The following is a 25,113-nucleotide window of genomic DNA, read 5'->3' on the forward strand; positions in this document are numbered from 1 at the left end:
ACTTTAGCGGAACAAAATGACAAGAGCCCAGTTAGTGATGCGTTTTCCATCAGCCAGCAGTGGTTGGTCTGCCAGAGAGGGTAGGCGGAGCTAAGTGGCTGCTTTTCCGATCTCTGCAAGTGTTGCGAGTAAACAGTAATCTACTCTGGCTGAACAAACAAAGAAAAGATGGATGACTACAGATACAACTTCAAAAATTAGTGAAAATCCAAAGAAAAAGAAACAAACTCGACGCTCAGATGAAGCAAACAGTCTAAAAAGGAAAGCGACCGTCAGCCAGGAAAATCAAGAGTGACAACCGGAGCCAACCGTGGACGTCACACGTGCAACACTGTCTAGATATCTAAGTGTGCTCCTGCAATTACTGTTTATCACCACAGGTGGCGCCAAAGAGAACGAAACTGACATCTTTTAGATTATAACTTTAAATGGGACAGAAGCAACGTTTTATCTTTGCATGACATTTGATTGCTTTCGTCTAACATGTATCAAAAATAATTATTCTCCGACTGAATCGCTGGATTTATAATTAAAAAATGTTGTACCACTTTAACCTGCTCGGACGCAGCTTCACGAGGAGAGCGTAACACGTGTGTCCATGCAACCGCCCTGACCTCTGCATGTTTGTACATCAAAGCAGTAACAGTGTCAGTGATTGATCCCTGGCCTTTGTAGTACTGGTGAGTATTTTTCCTCCTCGCTCAGAGCAGTGATGTGAGGACATTATTGTATCAGTACATTGTGCGTGCTCACTAATCCACTCCGTGTTTACTGTTCAGTTCGTCTCAGTCTCGGGGGATAAAAAACACACACTGCTGTGAAATGAAGCTGTTTATCAGACTCTGGGGGTCTTTTATCATCTATAGCATTCTTTTAATAATGTTTAAATAGAATAAATCAACACAATAACACTAAGTCTCAGTACAGGCATGCTGCATATAGTGAGACCATAGTGACTCCTACACTGAAAACAACACACTGTTTAACATGCTGCAGTGTGAGGTCAGTATTTATGTAAAATGACCCACTTACCATTCCTTTACTTATTAAGAGGGAAGTTAAGTAGCATCAGTAATTACATCGTAATTACTCTACATGTTAGTGGCTTCCTTTAGAGAACGAGATGTGTCTATATTTAGAAATCCAAGCTCTCTAAGCTAATTGTACTTTAAGTGGATTGTTTGAGGAAGTCTGTGACGAGAGCCGGTCCAGAGGGGAGGAGGAGGGACGCTCGGACTGCCGTGCGACGTGAGACGTGATGTGTGAAGTTTCCGGGCTGCAGCATAACAATGAGGAAAGAATGAGGAGGAGGTCAATCTTACCTGGATGTCGTCAGATGTCAAGTGTCCCTTCATGTCACTGTTCTTCTTCTTGGGTGGGGGCGGGGCAGGTTTGTGGGCGGGCGGGAGGTCGGTCCTGTTAAGAGAGCGAGAAGATAACATGACACTCAGCACAGTGAGGGATGACCACTTCCTTCCGTCCCTCACCTTCTACAGCACTCTATAATGAGAAGTCCTGCCTGCACTTGCCTTTTTCACTCTTTCCTCGGATTTTGAAAGATCTGGTGTTGGTGGCTTTGTTGCGGCGGCAGCCATTCCCCCTGCCCTTTCAAAGGCTCTCGCTGGAGAGACACTGTGCTAATGAGAGTGGGCTGTAATTGGACACTGAGGTGAGGGGGTGGGGATGGAGGGGGTATAGGGGGCAGGGAGAAGGGCATGTGTGAGTCAAGTCCTCAGGGTGGATGGAGCCTCATAAAGAGAGCCACGCGGGCAAACACCCTGCCTACTGTGCGGCCTCTGTTTGTGCGACATGAGGGCTCAGCAGGCAGCTTCACCTTTACCTGCACCCCTGCTACTAACATCCCCTAATCCCAGGACTCTCCTCACCCCGCCCCTCTGCTGACACACCTGGGGAAGAACAAACCTCAGCAGCTGAACACCTGTGCTCATCTACATGCCGCAATTAGCAGAACAGCAAACAATGATTTTCTTCACTGGGTTTAAAGGCCACGCCGGCACGCAGTCGATGTTGATACGATCATAAAAAGGAGAATTAAAAAGTGAGCAGGAGAGACAGCAGTAATTGAAGGCTTGATGTTGAAGTTGTTTGAAGTGCATCCGGATAATTATTTGAGACAAGGAAGCAGAAGGCTTGTTGCTGCGAAATCGCTACAAAGAAAACCCCTTCCCTCAAACATGCTGGCAGTCAGATGTCATTTGCCGCGCTCTGACATGATATCAGGAGTGATCAAAGATAATGAAGTGGAGCACAGACACTGAGCTGTGTACCTACATGCATTATCTGCAGCTCCTGCCGCCTCCCATTCGCACTGGTTCACGTCCTTATTGAATAACATGACCTTTCCGCAAGGCCAAGCCGGCGTTCTAATGTGCAGAAAATTTGTGCATGAGTGCACCTCTTAACTCTTTCTTTCACGCTCATTATTTCCGGTCCGTATCACCTTGTCTCCAGACAGGGCTGTCGTGCCACTGCCAGATTCATGTGGCACCCTCTCCAGCCCGCCTGCAGCACAGGGAGGCGGCGTGCAGCACTCTCCCTCGTCTACAATAACCTCTTCCATCGCAGAGCCTCACAGAGAGGCATCCATTTTGTATCCGACAGATAATTATGAGTCTCGTGGAAACCTGGTTTCTGCAGGTACGGCAGCGTGCTCATTATAAACTATTGTAATCCGTTGCTGATGATTGACTGGATTCTGATACGGGTGAGAACTTTAGAAAAAAGCTGTGACAGCCGACATGATGATTTTCATTCCAGAGAAGTGAGAGAAAACGTAATTTTCAGCCTTTTTCTGCCTGTGAACACACAGAGACACAGAATCACCACAGCTCTCTAATTTGCTGAAACAAAACGTAGACGATACCTCATGTTCTCACCTAATTGGGATTTTATTACAAGGAGCTGTGGCATCCCCCAACATTGATCAGATATTTGTTCTGTTTTAAGACGAATCTGCAGCATTTCTTCATGTTGGATCTGATGTGTTTAAGGAGGATGATAACCAAACATGTTTATGTATGATGCAGTATTTGCATTTAGATCCTGCAGCATCTTGCAAAGTACATTTGATCCCAAGGGACCCCTGATGATTGCATTTCATTGCACATTATGTGAAGTAGCTCGTCAAACAGGTAGTGTGTTGCGGCCCCGTGTGCAGGATGAGTATATTAAATCTAAACATGAAGAAAGTCCCTCGCGGTCTCACGACCTCCTCCCCACACTCGCCGCTCTCTCTCCCTCTTGTGAATGAATTCAGCTACGTTTGCTGTCACGTTATTCACGAGCAGCAGCCTCAGGAGGCCGTCCGTGTACAGACTGTCACTAGTGGTTGACACAAAAGGAGGAAACAGGGTGAAGGGTGTCATCAGTGTGTGCTGAAGCGTCGTGTGTGTTCAGAGCACACAAACATACAGAGTGGCTGAGAGCTCAGTAACGCATGTACCGGGACAAACATACACGATGTGTGTGCTGTTACCTGAGCCAAAACCTTTGAAATATACAGTTTATGTTCATATACTAGTGTACTTTAAAGGGCCAGTTCGCAGATTTTCAGCCTCGGCCCTATCATGCTATCATGGGGAGCTAACGCCATCATGGTAGAAAAATAATGCAATTTGGCTCTGTGCCTTTAGAGGACGCTATCTGCTTCTCCAATGGGCCCTAGAAAACCTCCGCCGGACTACGTAAAACGCGTCATCTGGCGGAGGCCAGGGAGCTCGCTAAACTACACTTCCTCAATCTAGGACGCCCGCCTCCGATGTCATGTCTCGTTCAAAATCATCAGGTTTGAAATGTAGCCTGCAGACCTGAAGATTTTTTAGACGATCCACAGGTATATTCTCGTCGTGTTTCGGATTTTGTTCCGCTCTGAGCCATTGCCTGCAGCGATAAATGTCCTTGACTGGAAAACGGTAGTATTTCACTCCAGCGTCTCTCGCTTGGCCATTACTTTCAGAGGGAGGGGTGCAATGCACGCTGGGTGTTGTAGGAATGTAGAACAGGCAAAACCTCGAGCTGTTTGTTCAGCTTTCTCCACAGCTAATGGCGCCAATTTCAAATATTATTGCTTCTATCGATTACAGAGAACACCAGCTTTGATTCACAGTGGCTTTTTCCGGGCGAATTGCTCCTTTAATGACATGTATTAGCAGGAAGTGATAAAAAAAGGATATATCCATCAACGTCAAACAAACTGCGATGTTGGAAAATAACAGCTAAGTTCCCTTGAAAAACACGAGCAAATCTTAATGTTTCTCCAAAGATTTAGTGCTGCACGCTTTGTTTATTCAGAGATGCAGAGATTTCCTGAAGCTGTCTCAACTTTATTAAGAATTTATTTCATTTGCACAGTTGTGAAAATCTCCTCTCTCGCCCGTGAGCATGGAGCTACAGGACCACAGCGTCCTTTGAAAACCTAACACATGTTCTGCATGCATGATGACACATTTGTTTGCACCTAAAGGATAATTCCAGTTTATTCCAAACTGGATCTGATTCAATTATTCTATCAGTTATCATCATGCTGAATTTAGCAAAGTAATGGCTGAGATCTGCTCACACAGCAACATCACTTCAAACAGATGTGCCAAGACAGTAAGCGGTCAGATGATCAGATTTTAAATAAACCAACAGATTAACCCACTTTTTAAGAGCTAAAACCAAAAGTGAACATGTGAAATGTTTTTATCCGCCCCCTGTTTTATCTGAAATCTGTGTGTGAGACCGTCTACAGCGAGCAAACCAGGAAGTCTTTACTGTGATGAATGTTTGCAGCTCGCAGTCTGATAAAAATGTTACCATTCGTCTTTTCTTTCCCTACATTTGGCGCGACTGTCCTCTTGTGTTTCCTGTCCCATCTGACGTGTTGTCAGCGATGTCAGCGCATCGTGAGATCTCAGCAGAAAACACGGAGAGACTTATTACAGACAGGATTATTTCTAAAACCACGACAAACAGAGCCAGAATATAACAGACTGAAATGATCCCTTTTACAGAGAGGAGGTGAAACATTTCTCTGAAGATTGAATCAGTTTTTGTTCATCAAGATGTTTCTGAACATTTCCCTGAGTTTTTTTTTTAAAGCTGCAGGAAGCTTCTCATTTCCTGTGCAATGCATTGTGGGAGAAAAAGTCCACTGACAGAGTACACCTGTGGCATGCATGTGCACATCTTTTTCCTTGCTTTACACCTGGTTGTTTGTATTAAACTGCTTTTTTATATTTTATGCTTATTGGCTGTTTGAAATCGGATTCTGCGTACTGCATGCTCAGGCAGGCGCCAGTTTCTGAACAAAAGCAAACCGCTGCTTCTTTAGCTATAGCGCCCCCTTCTGCTCGAATGCTGCTGCTGTGACATTCCAGCACTTTGCATTGTGGGATACAGTAGGCGAGGTAGACTGGTCCGATGCATACTGGAGATTTTTTTCCAAATCAGTATGACATCCGGATATTTTTGGCATACTGCACATTTTGCTTTTGTTTGCATACTACATACTGCATTCGGCAGGTCCCCTGGCAGTAGGAGAACTACTGTTTAATAGCTTTTTAACTTATTTTTATTTTACTTCTGTGTTTGTTTGTCTGCACCAAAACAAGTCAAATCCCTTGCATGTGTAAACCTACTTGCCAATTGTCCTTCTAACTTTCCCAGTGACCACACTACACGCTCAGAGCTAGCTTAGAATAAGCATGTAGCAGAAACAGCCACACATGTGAATGTATAGAGAATGAGCTCACATGCATGTGACGGACTCAGTGAAGACGGGTTGGAATGTAAATGTAAGTTTTTATTGTGTGAATAGTTCATTTTAAAAAGCGTCACGGTGGCAGCTGTGGAGTCATTCAGTAACGAATGCATTCTCCTCACAATAAAACTGAAGCACAGCGAGCTGCAGCTAAATAATTAAATGACTCTTTCCATATTCAAAGCTTGCTTTCAAGCTAAATAAGATTAGCCTTTGATCTGAATTATATATATTTATTTTTTACCCTTCTTCTTGCTTCTTGTGAAGTCGTTGATTAATATATGCAGACTTTTTGTTTTAACATTTCTGAGCGAGCGACTGTGGAGACGTGACCTTTCCGCTGGTCGGGATTGTCACTGAGAATAAAAAAATGTGAAGCACAAGAGCGACCAGATGAAGAGCAAGAGATGTAAAGAAAGGGATGTGCAACATTTAATATTTACCAAGGATGTTTTTCTGCACATATATGAACATTTCCATATGGTGAGTAAAATATTCATCGCTTAAAATGAGCGTGTAATATTCTGCGTTTCCTCCCACAATGCATTGTAATCTATCTGATTCTGCAGCACCTTGCTCTTATTGTTTTACTTGATCCATCATCATCCTTCAAACACAGAAGGATGGCGTCCATCTCGGCCTGACCACCTCATGTGCATGTCTGCCGTGGGATCACACACACTCTTCCCCGGCGCTGACTGTGATGCAGGCAGCGTGTGGGCGTCGGCTTTGTGACACGCAGACACTAATGGAAGCTGACAAGCAGCACAAGCCTGCGGGGAGCAGAGAGAACTGGGCAGGAGAGCTGCATTCAAGTTTGCACTGTTTCCTACTCAGACATCCACCTTGAAGACCTCGCTCCGCCTCGCTCTGTTGGCTACAAAAGGCTCAGGGCAGCTTAAGGGGAGATTTAAGGGGGATAGCGAGGAGAAAACATAACTAATCCTTAAACTGAGGAGAGTAATCTGTGAGGGAAGATTTACAGCAAAGAAAATGACTTTTACAATGCACTCTCAGAAAAGTGACCTTTCTATTAGAAATGTTCCCAACAATGACGCAGCTTTTGAGCCGCAGATAATCAGAGTTAAGACATTTCTCAGTGTGACACTATGAAAACACTTCTCCTGTCTGCATTATGTGAGCGAGAGAGTGAAGTGTTGCATCCCCACCAGCGTTTGGATTAAAGAGCCGCCGTGTGACCAGCGCGCCGCTCGTGCAAAACAATGTGAAGTGTTTGAGCTGATCCTCGGTGCTCTCATTGATTTCTGTTGATCACAATCTTATTTGGCAATTTAAATGCTAATGATACTTTTAATTGCAAGACGGGATAAATGTGATTTGATCTTTAGGAGGCAATTACTTTCATGCTTTGTCTCGCTCCGATCTCTTCAAAAGGCGGACAACAATTACTCTGCAGAGCTCAGCTTTTTTTTTCCTCACAAGAGAAGAAAGAAGAAAACAAGGAGAAAACAAAATGGCTTTTTTTCTTTGACAAGTTTATCAAAAACTATTTCTGCTGTTAAATGAAGCTTCTTAGAACATTTAACTTTACAATTATACACACACGGCCAGTTTCCAACCTTCCCAACACCTTAGGCATAGAAGCTAGATTACACACACGGCTATACAAAAGAACATGGAGATAAAGGTGATTGTTAGAGACAGTTGTACTGCATGTAGAACATTCTGTACAGAGAAACCAAGCACCATTTATACTCATAAACATCAACAGTGATTGGTTCAGATTCACACTGTTACAGTCCATAATGAATGACCCAGAAAGACAAGACAGACTACTTTGGTTACAGCTTAAAGCTAGAAGGTTTCCAACAATGAATCAGCAGTTATCACATTGTAAAGGTCTCCACACAGCAAAGGTTAAAGCACTGATGACCGGTTCATAAATCAGAGGGTTCACAAGAACAAATCATATTCTCCCCGTGTCGTCTCGGAAATTATTCCGCTAAACAAGACATTTTTATAGCTGCAACATCTCATGTTTTACTTCACTGGAGCAGTCCGTCGATAATTTCAAGTGTCCTCCAACATCACGATGATGCTACATTTTCTACACGATCATTTAAGGTGGAAATATCTGTCCCATCGCTGTCCCATTGATATGCGTGGTGACATCACAATCCATCTTCCTTTTACATTCTGCATGTGATTCTTTCAGATATTGATACTAATGTGGCCGGGAAGTCGGCATCAGAGTGATTTATACCGGCGGGTTTTTGTAACTGTGTCAGGAGCAGCTGCACGTCAGGAGCGCCGGCGAGCGGATTCATTTTTCAGGGGAGCCGCGCTGCGATTGGCTGTGCCTTCCGACGTTTTGGAGGTCATACATCACGCCGGAGCACGAGACAGAGCGATGAACACGTTATTTCGGAGAACATCGCTTCTGACAATGCCCATCTATTTTGATAATCAGTTGACTATTGTGCCAGTGCAGCCTCTAAAGGGCCAGTGATTTATCAGGATTGACCAATTTGGAGTCACATCATGTGCTGCTTTGTGAGGGCAAACAGAGGCGTGACTGGCGGTGCAGTCAGCCATGTTATCAAATGCCCAGGCTTGATTAACGGCTCATCAACATGCAGAATTAAACAGTGCGGCTAAATGCTTCCCCTTTACCCGACATCAGACTCTCATATAAAACTATGAATCTCTCGGCATCAGAACACACACCCCGCACATTCTCTGAAACGTATCTGCAGTCACATCATTAGACATTTCAAGAAACAGTTTCTTCATAAGACACTGAACATGTTGGATGACAGAATGGACATCTATAAATATTCATCTGCACAATTAAAGCTTCTGAACAACATTTCACTACATTGAGCATCACATGCCGAGCTACGAGTAGGACAACAACAACAGTTACACAGCACTAACACCACCAGAACTCTTGCCATGCAGATTAGACGACAGTCATGCACACAAAAGGAAAAGAGCGAGAGGCGGAGGAGGGAGGTTGCACAATGTGGTTTGTTAACAAAAGACATCATCAGTGAAGTTTAGCTTATGTAAAACAAAGCCTCTATAAGCTTACAGATTCCCTCTGATTCACAGTTTGATATGTTCGCTCAATCTGCACAAAAAGTGCTCTGTTTTGTCCGAGCTCCCCAAATCTGATCGACTCTGAGTGGAGCCGGATTTTATCTTAAGACTTTTAATTAAGTTTGATTTATCTTGGCACTGTTTTCACTCATTGTTTATCAAACTGCATCGCTATTGTTTGATAGAGCGGGATGTGTTTTTCTTTTTCTGTCATGCACCAAATAGAGATGTTTGAGTTTCACATCAAACGCCCACGTGTTTACAGTGATATGAAAATTAAAAGTTGTTCAGACGTCGAGTCCGGAGTGAAAGCCTAATCAATGATCACGTTGAAGGACGTTTGCTGCTTTCAGCGCTCACAATGGTGTGCTCAAGTATGTCACTTGCAGGCCACCATTACATGCAGGCAACAGAATAGAGGATCCAGGAGGACAGGGGTCAGTGGGGGATAGACTGGGGTCAGGTGCCTCTACTTTCCTTGTGGGGGACTCTGGCTTCTCTGGAGCCTGTGTCACACAACTATCAGCAACAGCAGCAACAGCAATGCTGAGGGAGGGGAGTGGGAGACAGAGAGCAGTTACATTGGCATCAGAGTGAGAAAAGAAAGATAGATTAGCAGGGAGGGAGAAAGAGACAGAAAGCAATGGGAGAGGTAAGAGTCTGTGTGCTTCATTTGTCTTAAAAAGCATTCCTGAGAGGTGGCAGCAGCGTGTTTCTGGGGTTAGCATGGCTCAGCGGTCCACCTGCAGCCCTGCAGAGCTCTGAAGCAAGCTGCAGGCGAGGTCACACAGGCCACAAACTCGGCACAGTGTCTTGTCACCGCTTGATGTTTAAATATCAAATCATTTGCAATATTCTGGAGGGGGGGGGGCTCTAAAATAAGCATTGTAATCTCATCATGTGAGTAGATTAAAGGCTCATGTGCACCCTCAGCCAGATTCTGCCCCCCTCCCTCAACCTTTGTTGTTCTGGTAGTATTCCCAGGGAGGAAGATAGCCAACCCTGCGCACAGCAGCAGCATTCCCATGGGGATGCGGTTAGCATCTTGCACATCCAGCATCGCCGAGAGCTTCATGGACACCATGGCAACCGTCAAGCTATCTGTCGTGTCCAGGTGTTTAAGACTAAAGCAATTAGCAGGATTCGACTTGGATGTGCTCGTTCCCTTCTTTGCTAAAAACTGCTTTCTTACACCTCTCTGCCTGAACAGATGGAAGAGACGTTTACCAGCGTCACAGTAACGCTAAGATATATTTTAAGGTTTTAGCAGCTCAGTGGCTTGTGGATCTCTCAGCTGCATCCTCTGCAACTTCTGTGTTCCCCCTGCGCACAGGCAGCAGCTGGCTATGTTCAACATTGTCATGGCCTCTGGTTTGAAGGCAGAAAAACACACTACCTGGTTGGCCAGAGGAGGGAGGGCAGGAGTAAACAAAATCTGCATGGTTGTAGCCTAGAGCTACAAGCATAACGTCAGATTCAGATCAATATTTGAATGCTTTTCCAAACAGGGGCCGCAGCTCCTGCAATCAGCCCTGATTAAAACAATAGTGTTTTAATGGGGAGTGGTCTCACTTTAATCCACATTACAATCAAGCAACCACTTATTAGCTGCTGCTTTAATGATAATCGCTGATTCCTGCAGCAGTACACTAAGATAAACTTGCTTTTCAAAAGTCTGGCAACACTTAGATGAGTTTCACAAAGTGGCTGAGAGGAGATCGCTGGCTCTCTCTGTATGAAGGACAAGCAGGCAGCGGCATGTTGGCAGTGTGTTCTTCTGTCTCTGAACACATTAACTCTCCTCCAAAAAAGTGTTTTGTCTTTTCAAAGTGTTTCTCTCTCCTGGGCTGACAAGAGTGCACACCTAATCTTACCGCCTGTCCAGCCCCCTGCAATATTCTCAGGCTGAGGCTCGGTACTCACAGGTCATTATCTGTCTCAGTGCGGGTCTTCTGCTGCCGCCGATGGACCATGACAACAGTAACAGCCACACCGATGATGAGTCCAATGGCAACGACACCTCCCAGGATCCCGATAACACCACCTGGGGGACCCTGAGGCATCGGCTTCTCTGCAGACGAGAGGAGAAATAACAGTGTCAGGACAGGTGCTCTTTGAGTAATTGATGCTGCTGGGTTGAACTTGGAAAAAAAAATCGAAGAGCAGTGAGGACAAAGGAACACCAACGCTACATTTCAATGAGGTCCTTTTGAGGCAACATGAGTTTTTTTTACGTCCATGGGAGGAAAACTTTTGCAATAAATCACACAAAAACTGAAAGCACTTCAGCAGCTGGTTAGAAGTACTTCAGAATAAGAGCACTAATGCAGGAAAAGAACACAATAGAGTATTGTAAGAGGATAATCTTTACAAGACATTTGACATGCTGTTTGCCAGGCTCGAGGCTTTCTGTCATGAATCACATCCAAACTGTGTTTTCGGAGACATTTTTCAGGATGAGACCATTGTCCTGCCGATTCTGGCACCGCATGAATCCCACACTGTTGTGGTCACTCAGCAGCTGCTGCTGCATTTCTAATGTGTACTCCATCAAATGCTCAAAAGGAGCCTAAATTGGCTCGGATTTGACAGCGAACCCAAATGCACTCTTAAGAGCACGACAGAGCTATTATATTTCAAAGTCTGAGCCAGCAGGGGGGAAAGAATGCTACATTTATTTCTAGCATTGCTGAAAAAGAATGACTGTGGTGTAGAAAGTAAAACAACTAAGCTAATTTTGTTTGGACCAAAAAGTGAGTCGAACACTGACAGCTGACTTGTGAAGGAGACCCGACAGCCTGAGCCAGTAAACACTGCGGATTGTTGATGTTACTCTGCGCTGTGCTCAACACTCAAGTCCCCCCCGCTCTGGTGATAAAAAGCCGAGGCTATTAACTTTAAAAAGGCGCTGGGAGTGCAGAGGGAAACTCAAATTCAAGACATTGATGTAACCTGTTTTTTAAGCGCGGCGGCAGGCTGCGATCGTCTCTTTAACTTAATTTTTGGAAGTGTCTTCGAGAGCCAATCTCGGGAAGTGTCTTTGAGGGTTTCTTAAGTGAATGTCAAAAGCGATCTGTGACCGGAGAACATCTAACGCTGGAAGAAATATTGGAAAATAAATACTTTTGGATGCTAGCGTATAATTCTTTCAGCTCCATGCATTGCTAGAATGCAACACGCTGTTAAATCAGTGCCTTTTCTTTCCCCGCTGATTTGATGCTTTTACACTTGATATCAGCAATGAGTGTGACATCTCCATGCATCAGGATGCATTTCATCTGTTGTCAAGCAGATAATAAGCTGAGAAATTACAGCAGGTCCCATGTGAGACTCTTCCATTGTGTCCCAACCGATGTCAGGCACGCTGAAACAGGAGCGTCACCTCTTCTCTGGAGCAGAATGGAGCTTTTATTCTGAAGGCAAACGGCGGCGGCATCTGTTTTCTTCGACAAGAGCAGTTAAGGCTGTCCTTTTTGAGACAGGCCAGGGACCAATCAATGGCTGCGTGCCTCTTGTGATGGGATACTGCAAATTCTCACCATCTTCCACTTTGAAAAGGAAAGCCTATCTCCTGCCCTCATGATGGCTCCATTATTATCTGGCCGTCCCTCCTGGTAGCGACAGGACAAGGCCTCGCTCCCTGGGGGCCTCTTCTCAACAGCCCCTGCCTGCTTGCTTGATTCACTGCCCATAATGATGGATACACAGAGGACTGCCTCGCACAAAAGCAGCCACGCTACTCCACCTTGTACCCGCCGCTTGCCGCCTCCAAGCCGGCGTGCACATATCGTGTCCATCAGCTTGTTGCGTCACGCTGCGCTTGCTGCTGCCGCTCTAATTTTCTGTCTTCTGGCACTTAGAAGTCGCATCATGTCCAATAAACACACCAAAAGAGAGTAAATAGGTTTCCTCGTGACCGCATACACTTCTTCCTTGTGATGCATTTCAATAAAAAAGTCTGCGGAGAAGCTTTGAAGACTGTGATCTTGCTGTAGCATGGCAACAGATAAGCAAGAACTCCCACTGTTGTGTCATTGCACTACACAGAGGAAGCCAGTGGGCTGAATTTCATGGCCCTAATGCAAATGCCAGACACAATAGTCTGTTGTATAACACTAACACACAGAGGAGTGGACTGGATCAGAATGCAATTTCCCTGTTGTGCAGCCTCAGGCACTCAGCACACAGGATTTAGACTGTCACCTCCTCGCACATAAAGGTAGGCCGAGCCATCTGGCCAGCAGTCAGAGCGCTTTGTCTGCCTCTTATAGAGCGAGAGAATCATCTAAAATTAAAGCTTTCACTGTCAGGACACGAGTCTCACATTAAAGCATCATCACAGTCTTAAAATGGATGCTGCGTTTTGGAGAAATTATTTAGCAAAGTGTTGCCGTCGTCACTGCGGGGAGCTGCGAATGTTCCGGAGAGTGCAGCAAACGATTAGTGCAACACTGTGTACAATATGCTGAGCTGGGATCATTTTATCTCATAAGTGAGAGCTATACTCCTTCTACAGTGCGTGCAGCCGACAACACACCTTCAAATTCAATTAGTCTGAGTTAGATAGTATAACTGAGCCTGATAACTGGTGCCTGATGGTTCAATTACTGCAGGGAATCTATTTTCAAGGACATGAAATGCTGAGAATTTGGAAACACATCGTGTGGGCCTGCAAAGGTCAACTCCATTAAATAAAAGCTCCCGTTCTTGAAACACATTTCGACCCAAAGCAGATTGATAATGGCACAAATATTTTTTAAAAAGCTCCTCGTTGATGCGGTGAACCTGAGCTCCTGCCGTAACCACTCGAGAACAGGAGCCGTTGAAGAACAGGAAGACAAGCAGGGAATTCAGATTTCAAGTGTCCTCATGTCAAAGAGTTGAGGAAGAATCGGTCAATCTGACGAGCGAAACCGTCGAATGAATCACTGACAAATATTTATTTGTAACCTTGGACTGTGCTCTCGCTCTGCCTCTGCTGCGGCTCTAATCTTCAGCACTGACTCAAGTTTCTGTTGTGTTTGTATTCTCCGGACTTGTGAAAGTAATCGTTTGGAAATTCCCCCGTGCTGCACACAACAGGCAGAGCTACACGAAGAGGGCTATGTCCTTGTTGCAGAATAAACAGTGGACTGCCAACAGTAATAGGCAGAGGGACAGAGTTACTGTATGCAGCTCTTCATTTCTTCCTGCTTTCACAGCCACCAACGGTGAAAGAAGCCGCAGCACCATCATTTACTCCACCTCCAACGTCGTCACAGAATTCTGTGGAAGAAGAATGAACGGCGTGCTGTTAGCAGGAAGAGGACAATCTGCCTTTGAACTCTCTGCACAGCAAGGTGTAAAACATGTAACTGGTTACAGCAATAAGCCACAGCTGTCTGTTCACAACCCTGCGTTTATCATTATGTAGAAATTTTACATACAGTTCAGCTAATTTGCTTTTCTGTGAGAGCTCCTCTGTGCAACAGGAAGCTGTGTTTCTTTTAGTCACAAAAGCAGCAGTTAGTTTTGAATGTGTGCTCTATTGTATATGTAAGAGGAGGTGTACTTAAGTTAGTACAAATTTCCTGTGCTTGTACTTGGCTGTAATAATCCCCATTCATACTATACTTAGCTCTACGCCGCTGCATACCAGAGGAGAAAACACAAAACGTTTTACTCTAATTTTTGTGTTTTACCGAGGTAAAGATCTAAATGCAGGCTGTTTGAACTTGAATAGAGTTTGTGTATATTGTGGCTTCTGAAAGCTACATCAATTTTGACAGCTATGGTGATAGAAATATAAAAGCACCTGAAGACAAACAGCCCTGATATATTATGCCTGCTTCCTGGTTCAGGAGCCGATGGGCAGAGTCGGGAAGGACATCAGGAAACTGCCTGCACCTGAGCTCAGTGGGCCTCAGCTCGAAGGACGCGGTCCACAGAGGATGCTCCATTCATAGCCTGAGTAGACCGTTAAAGCCGAACTGATGTGAGACGGTCTGGTCTACCCTTGCATCATCAAACGCCGCTCCTGTCGCCTAGCAACATGTAGCTAGCGGTTAACTAACTAATAATTTGTTTCAAGGGCCCTTTTGTTTTCTTAAACGTGTATCTCTAGCTATTTCGATTGAGTTGAAACCAAAAACTACATTTTCCTCGGCCGTTTAAAAGTCCGCCATTTGTTTGAACTGGCGCGCAATGCATCTCGGGATACGGTGGGCGGCGAAGGATGCGAAGGACGATGGATCCTTCGCGGCCGGGGAAATTGAGGACGCATTTGTCGGCCGCATCTGAAGGAGCCTTCGAATAGGGACGGCCTTCGACGCGCTTCTGTGACACAATTGGCCTTCAAATACAGCCTTCAAAGGCTGCAGCTTTTGTCTCTCCTCTCTTCCTCTCAGGCCTCCAACAACTGGTTTGGTTGTTTCTATGTTGTGTTTGCATTTAACTCTACACTTCATGACTGACCTGTCCACCTTACATAATTATGTTTATTTTATCTTTAGTTTTAGAATAAATGAATCTTGTTTAATAAGTATTTCATGTGTGATTCCCGTCTTTGTCACAGTTCGTGACAAATTGGGGAATCGTCCAGGATTTGAACCCCGGACCTCTCGCACCAGAAGCAATAATCATACCCCTAGAATATGTTCTTTAGAAAAAAGCATACTTTGGCGTCTAGTACGAAACCCAACCACCCTGTTGGAGTCATCTTCCTGGCCTCCTGGTGTATGTACTGTATATTCAGTCTGTAGCTCGAGCAGCTATATATTCGACCTAGCTAATCACCAGCTTTGTATTTGTGCCGTTGGGTGCGGGACAGTTTAGATTTATCACAGTTTCTTTACGGAAACTAACACGATAAGAGGGTCTTTGAATCAAATATACTGTATAGTAATGTGCAGTTGATATCACCAAAATAATGAGCGAAAAAAAGCTGGGTTTGTTTGTTCTCTCTGATTGGAGCTACAAATATATGTTCAACTGAATAAACATCAAAAATATCAGAAATCAAGCGCAGGATCTGCACATGAAGGAAAAACAAAAGGTTAAAGCCACAGAGAGCTTTGTCAAGTACCAACATCTACAGCGAGACATGAGCTCTTATCATAAAAGGTGTCACCAATATGAGGAAACACCTGAACCCTAAAGAATACACATAAGTATAAAACTGTGTGACCCTTTGACCTCCTTTGATTTTTCACCTGTGGAAAACCTGCTTAAAATCCGACCGAGCTCTATTGAGTAAAGGCCGTTGTTCAAATATGTCTCGTAGCTGCCACTGAAAGATTGCTATTGATTTTCAATAAGTGTAATGCAGCCGTCCATGCAGCGGCTCGCTCTGTGCCGTCAGTCCACCTCTGTGGCACATCGGAGCTGACAGACCTGACCTTGGCGTTCTGAGGCTACAGCTCCAACTGAAGTGGCAGCGACTCTTTATTCTCGTCACATCTCCTCCACAGTGTTCACCGAGCTGCAGCAGATGTATGAGCTATTGTTGTTATTGTCTTCTGCACAGAACATCCACACATAGAGAGCAGTCTCAGCTAGGCCTGCACACAGTCCTCTCCGAGCTCTGTGGCGTTGCACTGATGTCAGCTGGTAGCCCACGGAGAATCACATTTCCCTGACGATCCTTCAAGGAGCTTCATTGGCTGAGTGCAAGTTCCACGCAGCAGGTTGTTCTGTTTGCTGCAGAGTTCAAACGTGCAGCCAGCCGGAGGCCTCATGGGATCCAGGCTACACAGCGCTCAAGTGCTTTGCATGTGCGTATTACGTATTCATTCCTCAGGCAGAGCCTACAGATTTAAATGCATGCTGCCATCAGGGGGTGGATACTACACAGAGAAGATCCAGCATCATTTTGATGGAGGAAAAGCCACTGATCAGCTGAAGCTGTGGCCTGAAAATTGATTACTTCCTCACTCCTGCTTGTGGCCCTTTTTTGAATAAATGGAACTACATGCAGAGTGACACAGCAATTCAGCATCTGGACCGTCCAAATGCGTGAAAACAGTGTAATCTCCAGCACCAGCTGTACCCGACAGCCGAAACATGAGGGCTCTAGTGTTACCAGCCTCCCATACAACATGTTAGTCACACATACCAGAGCAGGAAGAGTTCAGGTGAGAGGCCAAAGGGTGAGCTGTCTCCAGCTGGAGCAAGGCTTTGCCCACTCCAAATCCAATCTGTCACAGAATGCAGCAATGCAGGATTTAAATGGGAGCAGGTTTCTCTCAGCAGATTGCTGCCATGTACCTGCTGAGGCCTGGTGTGCTTTATCAAACACTGGCACAGAGGAGACAATTCACAGCCTAATGATGTCTTTAAATGCACAGTCACCCCTGGCAGTCTGACAGAAAGACAGTAAAAAGCAAGAGTATAGAAAGCCTGAAACTATAAGGCATCACACTGATGGTATTAAGAGGACATTTGTGTAGTCGAGCTTTGTAAAAATGTTCCAGTCATAAGTCTGATCATATTCCAAGAATGGTTGTGGCTCCTGGCGCTCTCCCTCTCTCCCATCACAAATTGTAATTGCTATCTCCTCCACAGGGGCTGTAATACTTTCCAGCAATACTGGGGAGTTTTCAAGTGGACAGATTGAGAGTCTGGCTACTAACCCACGCCAGCTCCACACCACCGATGCCAGTCTGAGGCGGCCACCTGTTCCAAACCACAGTGACTGGTTTCTACCTCGGCTTGCACAAGTAGCCAATCAGAGTGAAACAGTCAAGGTGTCTCGTTTCTTTTATCTCTCTATTCATGAGTCGTACAGCTACCTTATGTGGGACTAAATGCCCAGCCTGTTACTAATTTATCTGGAGGAGATTTTTTTTTCCACATTGGGTAAATGCTGCAGGCCCCAATAAAGACAAATAAATGTGGTTTAATGGAGTTCATAAATCTGCATTTCATGCTGCCAACTCTTAGCGGCACATGCTGTTTCGTCTCCGTCTCCCACCCCCTCCCCCGAGTGGGTAATCTTGTTAAAGTTCAATGTTTCCAGAGCTGTCTCCTCTGGGAGCTAAGGGCTCCTGATGTCATCCTCCTCTTCCACAGTAGTTTACCCTGTGGACAGGTCTGCTTCCCGCTTCACCTAGATTCACACTGATGGTCTGTTTCTGCACCACCTCTCAGACCTCATGTGTCACAACGGAGCGCGGGGCCGCGGGCGATGGAGGGCAGAGGAGCTGCGACGGTGTGTGAATGCTGTTCTACATCAGTCCACAGAGGGCAGCACTTCATTAAACACAAAGTGGAAACACATGGGATGTTTTTATTAGGATGAAACCAGACCCATTATGAACTTTACTGTCTGTGCCTGCTGTGCGCCATGAAAAACACCTGAGCCCACAATATAACATAACATATTTTTCTCATATTTTTTGCTGCATGTTTTATTTCCCCCTACATTTACGGAGCAGCACTAAACTAATTCCTGGATCTCGCTGCATGGCTGAATAACCGCCTGCCGAGCCGTCCTGTTTCACTTTCCCCTCCTCCATTCCTGCGTAAACATTTTGCGACTCAATGGTACGTTAAGACAATCTGGGGAAGTAATCACCAGACTTCAATAATGAAAAAAACACTTAACATGTTTCCATGCTTAAACAGACGACACTCTTGGCCAGACGGATCTCTAACTCTCTAACCACGCACACACCGGCTGTGTGTGTGTGTGTGTGTGTGGTGATCGTCTGAGTCCGGCGGGGTAGATGAAGCGGCGACAAGCAAGCACCAAAGCCCCTGTCAATGAATGTGAGATTGCAGGCTGCCAAGCTGATGCTGATGCTGTCGTGAGGTATTACCTCCTGTGACAGGCTAAATAACAACAGTTCTAATTAAGGAATGATTGGAATGGGTGGACCACTGCCTCCTAATGGGGGAATAAACCGCAACATCGCTCCAGGAAGTGAATTGCACTCATTTATTAACTTCAGGAAGCCGGTAGCTGCTGTCAAGATGTAATAGCTTACTTTAAAAGCTACATAACTTTTCATCCATTCTGCCCACTGGCCCGTATTCCAGCTTTTTAATTAGTAAAAAAATATAAACCTATAGCAGGGTTATATACAGTAGATTGTCCAACAGGCTGCTGTTTTTCTGTTTTATGACGGGGGGAAACTCTGCTGCAGTTTCCTCTCACTAATCTGAAAACTAGCTTTGGCTCCATAAAAAGAGCCGGCCGTGCAGCGATGCTGATAGGGCTCCCAGTCTGCTTTAGCAGCCTCTCTCAGCCCTTTCATGCCCCAGCTGAACTCCTCTATGTGTTGAATGTTAATTTAATGGCTGCTCCCAGCTCTAAACTGGAGGAATCTCCGTGCTTATACAGATCTGTACCCTCGCCTGCGCCTCGTCCTCCCTCTGCCGCCTTCCTCTCGGCGTAAGCAAAATTACTTCTCAGTGTCTCTCCCTGCCGAGCGGCGTGAGGTCACGGCTGTAATTTCCTTTGCCTGGTTAAAAAGCTGACAGAGTAACAGGCCCAGTCAGTCCGGATATGTTTGAGAGCAGGTTTTCAATTTAGCAACACTTGGAGCTGGTGAGTCTGCAGATCCCATCCCCGAGGCCGGCCCCTTTTACTGCCCCCGCCGCTGAGAAGTGTGTCATTGAACACACTCGTATGTATTCAAATAACCTCTGTGAGGTCTAGTGTTAGATGTGAAATATTATATATTTATATTCCTGCATTGGGCTGTTTGTGTTCTCTCTGGAAAATTACCATTGATTCTTTTACACACACTGGCCGACTTCTGGATGTGACGCAGGACTCTGAGTTCACTCCTCAATTTTCATTTAGAGCATCTGACAGTTTCTGGGTCTTTTCTCAGAGAATCTGTCGTCAGCTGCTCTGTGTAGTTTTTAATATCGGCCTTTACATTGTGCATCTTCAAGGCTTTTTGGGGCCAGGGACCCCTTACAGGGGAGATCCAAGGACCCCCTCGTAATCGTAACACCGATTAAGCATATGCTTACTACCATTTGCACTCTTAGATGCCATTTGAACTATTTGTATTGTAAAACTTATCAACCTCAAGACTTCAGAGCTGTTTCATAGTGATGAACAGATTTAAGTGAAGAACTTGTACACTTTAAAACAGAGGCTCACTTTATTCAAACTGCTTGTGGACTCAACTTGGCAGCATTTATACTTTTAAAGTCATTGATCTTAAAAGCTTTCAGAAAGCAGCAGGACGGTTCGTTGAGACCTGAGTGAGTCACAATCATGTCAGTTTCTATTGGTCCAAAGCTAACGTAACATTGGTGGGAGTAATATGCTTGTTTCATTGGCGCAATTGGTCCTCATCTGTAGACATACAGTTTTTAATGATACAGCACAATTTAATAATTTAGTATAAATTCATTCCAAAGATTTGGTGAAGCCCCGGGCTATGGTTCGCAGACTCCCAGGGGTCCTAGGACCCCACTTTGAGAACCACTGATACAACGAGCGTGAAAGTGCTCGGGGCATTCTGAGGCAATGGATGAGTCAAAGACACACTGGACTGTCAGCCATGTGTTTTTAAAGAGTCAACTCCTTTTTATGTAACCGCATACGTACAATAGTTAAATTATATGATGGGTTAATGATAGGAAACATAAGTTACCTAACTAGCACTAATTTAAACCCAGTGATGTTTTTCCTTAATCTAACAGAGCACTTTGGCGTCTAAATTTCACAACGTTGCCACATTTTAACTATTGTTATCTAAAAGTAACAACAGGTGAAACATTTCTTTATTTTAACTGGATGATGCTGATTATCATCGACTGCTTTATTTTGAAAATCTAATCAAATAAATCCTGTTTGAAGCTTTGGGCCACAGACCAAGCTGCTGTTTGTGTTTGACGAGTTTGGAGGGAGAACGTGCTGGAATTTATCAATCAACAAGCGACCCATGCAGCACCTGAGACTACGTGCAGAGATGTGGAAGCCCACTGAGATTAAAAAGATCCTGAAGCTCTAAAAAAGCTAAAATCATCAAAGAGTAAAAAACATACAGAGGTTGTTTTCACAGTGCAGATGTGAAATGATGCTGTCCAGGCTGTGAAAGAATAAAGATTATATTCTAATAATACCTGCTGATTAACAACACGTCACCACACAGCTCACATTACTCCGACTCTCTGACACGTGGAGATGAATTGTTGACAGCGTTAATGTGTGTTACAGCGACACTCAAAGTTTATCACTCTAAATCATCAAAGATGATTATAATTAGAAATCACGTCATTGTTGTGATTGATCAAGTGTCACGTCACACGTTCAAAGGTTGGTGACAAAAAGTCGATGAGTCAGCGTAGCTTCCAGCTAACTCTGTTGCTGAAGCTGTCTGAGTGTCTCTCCTGGTGCTTCATACACGTAGAGGAGAAAAATAATGTTGCCAAAGGTGGAATTAATTTCTAATACAGTGTGATATATTTAATTCAATACTGTCAGAGACGCTTTCTCACCTTAAACCTGATAATTAGTGCTGCTCTGTCTGCAGAAATATGTTTTATGTAATGCATCATGAATGCTTCAACAGAAAGAGACAAAGCGATCTATTTTAGTGCTGTTAAAGAGATTATCCAAAATGTGTTCCAAAGCAACCTGCAACCCACCAACAAGACACGTCCTGAGGTCGTGACCTCTTCCTCTTCTTCGGGGAAATGAGACAAAAACAGACAAAGAGCGAAGAGATGAGCATCTCTGAGATAACCATCTTGTCTGTCCTCATCACTTCAGAGCAGAGGCAGAGGTAAACAAACATGTCCCCCAACATGGCAAGGCCTGTCTGTGGAAACGTTAAACTTCGGTTTGGAAGTAAAAAAACAAACAAACTCTAAAATGTGTGTAACCGTGAAGCCAAGCCGATGTCTCCTCCCCAAGTTAGCAGCATCTTCACAAACACTCCTAAAGGTTCTGCAGCAGCAGCACATTTCCTAAAAACTCTAACATATTAATGATGGTATGAGAGGAACCCTGAATCACCCTATTATTTGAGCCTTACATGACCTGTCGTCTGTTCAGAAGCTTCTTTTAGCTTCATGCAGAAAACATGGTGCAGACAGTCAGAGGACATCTCTCTCTCTGAAACAAGATCCATTCATCACCTCAGGAACATGCAAAGTCTTTCATTTCCAACATCTGTGTTGGCTTTAGTAATTACATAGATAACTGGTTTTAGTTCTCGTGGACATGTAAGGAAACAGTGATTGCAGATGCCCTGGAGTCGTAGAGCTGTAGACAGGACCGTCTCACATCAGCCTGAATGTGGAAACAAATCTGCTCAGTATAAATAAGATGGATAAAGATAAACTGTCTCTTACCACAACAGCTTAAATATCTAAGCCTCTATTTGTTAGAAGATTTTTGGCTAAAAATAATGCGCTTTGTAGCAAAAACAACAGCCTGAGTTTCACAGTTATTACCTGATTAAAACGGTTCATCGTGAAATTTGAGGTCTGTTTTTACTGGATTGAAGACGGGGAGATTTCACAGGTCTGATAGCAGCTCTGTCATCGTGTTTCTCAACTGAAAATGAATCATAGGAAGAAAAGAAATCAAACGACTCTTGATGATGTTCTCGGTATAAAAGACTAATTTTCTTGATCCCCTGTAATAGCGCAGCATGGAATTAAAAGTGCTCTAAGCAAACATAATCAACATAATGAGTCAGCACGAGACTGTTTGACGACATCACGTTGAAGTTTCTTTCTGGGAGTTTCTTGATGCACAAATGCTGCACACGAACCAGACTAAAGCCGCTTTCCCACTGGTCAAAAAACACGCTAACACCTGTTTTTTTCGCTTCCTCGGTAATGATCGCCTCGGCTCCGATCGGCATTGATGGGAACACAAAACCTGTGTCGACACGCTAATCTCCGCCCCCTTTCCGGCGCGATGCTATGCTCCGTCTGTAACTTCTGCGACTCCTCGTCATCTCAGCTACAAATTTCTCCCGTCTCCGTCCGAGCAGGGCTCGAACATCGTTCCAAATTTGCCAGCGAGGAGTTTGACAAACAGACTGAATGAGTTAAAGATACAATAACGACCGAAGCACCGTGACAGCTTCACTGTTTACTAACCCTGTTTCAAGTGCGTTTGTGACGTCAGACGGTGATGCAGCAGAAAAGGGACCGACAGGAGTATACTTCGCTGGCAATGGGAAAAGAGACAATCGGCATCTTCCCGGGACTGAAAAACCTTGCGCTACTTTCGGTGGGAAAGGGGTATAAGTGTCGTGTTTTTAAAAAGCTCCTCTCCATACTCTCATAGAGAGAAACGTTTAAACAGTATGCAGAGAATCTGACGGCTGTAAGTGAGCCAGAACAATTACACCGGTCGGCACATCCTCCCTGCTGCTCACTGGAATGCAGATTCCTCAGACTGGCACTAATGTGCAGTTCATTGTGGTTTATGGAAAGCCAGGTTGCTATAAGAAGTCCACAATTGGCTGTTTCCACAGTGCTCGAGATTCGAGGCAAACACTTCAGTGAAAACATGATGTGGCACTCATGGAGGAGGCAGCAATCGATGGATGTATGAAATGCTTTCATCCTGGATTCTCTGCTCCCACCGAGGAGGAAGCTAAAGAGAATAACACAGTATGGGTGCATTCTGAATTTTCCAAGAGGAAATAAACCCCTTAAAATTCACACAGGGGATTCTCTCCATCGCACCTCCACTGCTAGGAAAATATATTTATGACGCCAATCTGCTATTATCTCCAACTTCAAATCCCCACATGAAGCTGAAATCTGTGCTCTGCTATGAGAAAGGGAACACAAGTGAATCTGACAGGTTATTATAGCCGAACAGAGCCGGTTACAGTCATTTAGGAGCTGTGCTGACTGTGCAAAGAGTGACCACTGGGACATATATGACCCATCACCACATACCGCAATTTATGGCTATTAGAGTCAATGAGGAGGAGAGCTTTTTGAGATCCGTGCCATGAAGGTCAGCCAACAGAGTCATTGAGCAATGTTTCAACAGAGGATTAAAGTCTGCTCGTATGTATGTTTAAATTTAGACGGTATTTAAAAGAGAGAAGATTTCACCTCACTCTCAACTGTGATGACGCTGCTAGCCCTGGTATGCTAACATGCATGCATATCATCCCTTGACAGACTGATTTTTGAGGGCATGTGGCTAATTTAAACCCGACCTGACTTAAAAAGAAAGAGGTGTGTCGTCTTCATGCCAGACAAAGGAAAAAATCTCCCTCCTCCTTCTCACAGAAGCTGCCTGAACTCAGATCTGCCTCAGACCACGTAACAGGGGTGACTATTGTGATTCTGCACGCATACCATCACCCCCCTCACCCCAGCCAAGTGCAGCTCGGCTCCGAGCACACACTGCTTAGACACACAGCAGAGTTTCAAAGGCATTTCATCGAGCTGCTGAGGCTACTTACTTCCACCGCTAAATACTGCAGGGGAATCTCAAGACTCTGCTGCGGTCACTGAAAATTATCTGTGGTGGGAAATCTGCGAGGGGAAGAGAGCGCGGGGAGAGGAGGAGAAAAAAGACCCTCCGAAGAAATTAAAGTTGTGCAAGTCCTTGGAAACAAAATGAGAGTAGATGAAGAAAGATACTCTTTCTGTGCACTGCTGTTGTTGTTCCCTCTAGCTGAGGAGAAATGTGAGTGCAGCACTGAGGACGGATTTGTGCTTGTTTTCATATAAATACAGTGAAATGTGCACAAACATGCACACACTGGGTTTAAAAAAATAATCTGTCCCGTTTGAAAGGAGAGTGAAAAGCTAACAGGTTTAAACATTTACACATTTCTCCTTCTTTGGGCTCCGTTTGTTACGTTTGGAAACCGCTCAGTTGTGGCAAAAAGGAAAGAAAGAGGAGGGGGGAAAAAAGAAAAGATGTCAACACAACTCAGTAAAAACATACTTTATTATTCTCCAAGAGCCCGGCGAACACACATACACACACAGTTTCTCCCAGAATCCAAAGCAAACACATCTAACCTTAACCCTACCTTGACAGCAGGGACACAGTTCAGTTCAGTCCTTCAGACTGAGTAAAGATTTAGACGTGTGATGATTCCTCACATCACAGCTTCGGATTTCATTTCAGGGAAAAAATGGGACCTAAACTGCTTCTGCAGATGGAAAAATGCACCGCAAGTTTCAATGCTGCTGAACGTAATGTGACTGGATTCAAAATGTATGCCGTGCTTCAATCCCAGAGTGTGACAAATGCAAACAACTGCTAAATGATTGAATACACTATGAAACACCTCACAGAAGGTAAGAAAGGCTAACACCAAGTGGAACTTTGTAAAGTGTGAGCCTGT

At 44.7% G+C, this 25,113-nt stretch overlaps 1 protein-coding gene across 1 annotated transcript in view; it reads right to left on the reverse strand.

Moving 5' to 3' along the window:
- nectin1b (nectin cell adhesion molecule 1b) overlaps nucleotides 1–25,113 on the reverse strand; it is a 157,303-nt gene that overhangs the window by 25,863 nt on the left and 106,327 nt on the right. Inside the window, exons 6-8 of the mRNA XM_069668218.1 lie at nucleotides 10,751–10,898; nucleotides 9,308–9,373; nucleotides 1,323–1,419 (exon numbers count right to left, since the gene is read on the reverse strand). Coding sequence (XP_069524319.1) covers nucleotides 1,323–1,419; nucleotides 9,308–9,373; nucleotides 10,751–10,898 — 311 coding nt within the window. The remainder of the gene's footprint in view (nucleotides 1–1,322; nucleotides 1,420–9,307; nucleotides 9,374–10,750; nucleotides 10,899–25,113) is intronic.

The sequence above is a fragment of the Semicossyphus pulcher genome, unplaced genomic scaffold (assembly GCF_022749685.1).
Source record: "Semicossyphus pulcher isolate SPU_LCO1_2020_fin unplaced genomic scaffold, fSemPul1.0.p SCAF_19, whole genome shotgun sequence".
NCBI classification, from domain to species: domain Eukaryota; kingdom Metazoa; phylum Chordata; class Actinopteri; order Labriformes; family Labridae; genus Semicossyphus; species Semicossyphus pulcher.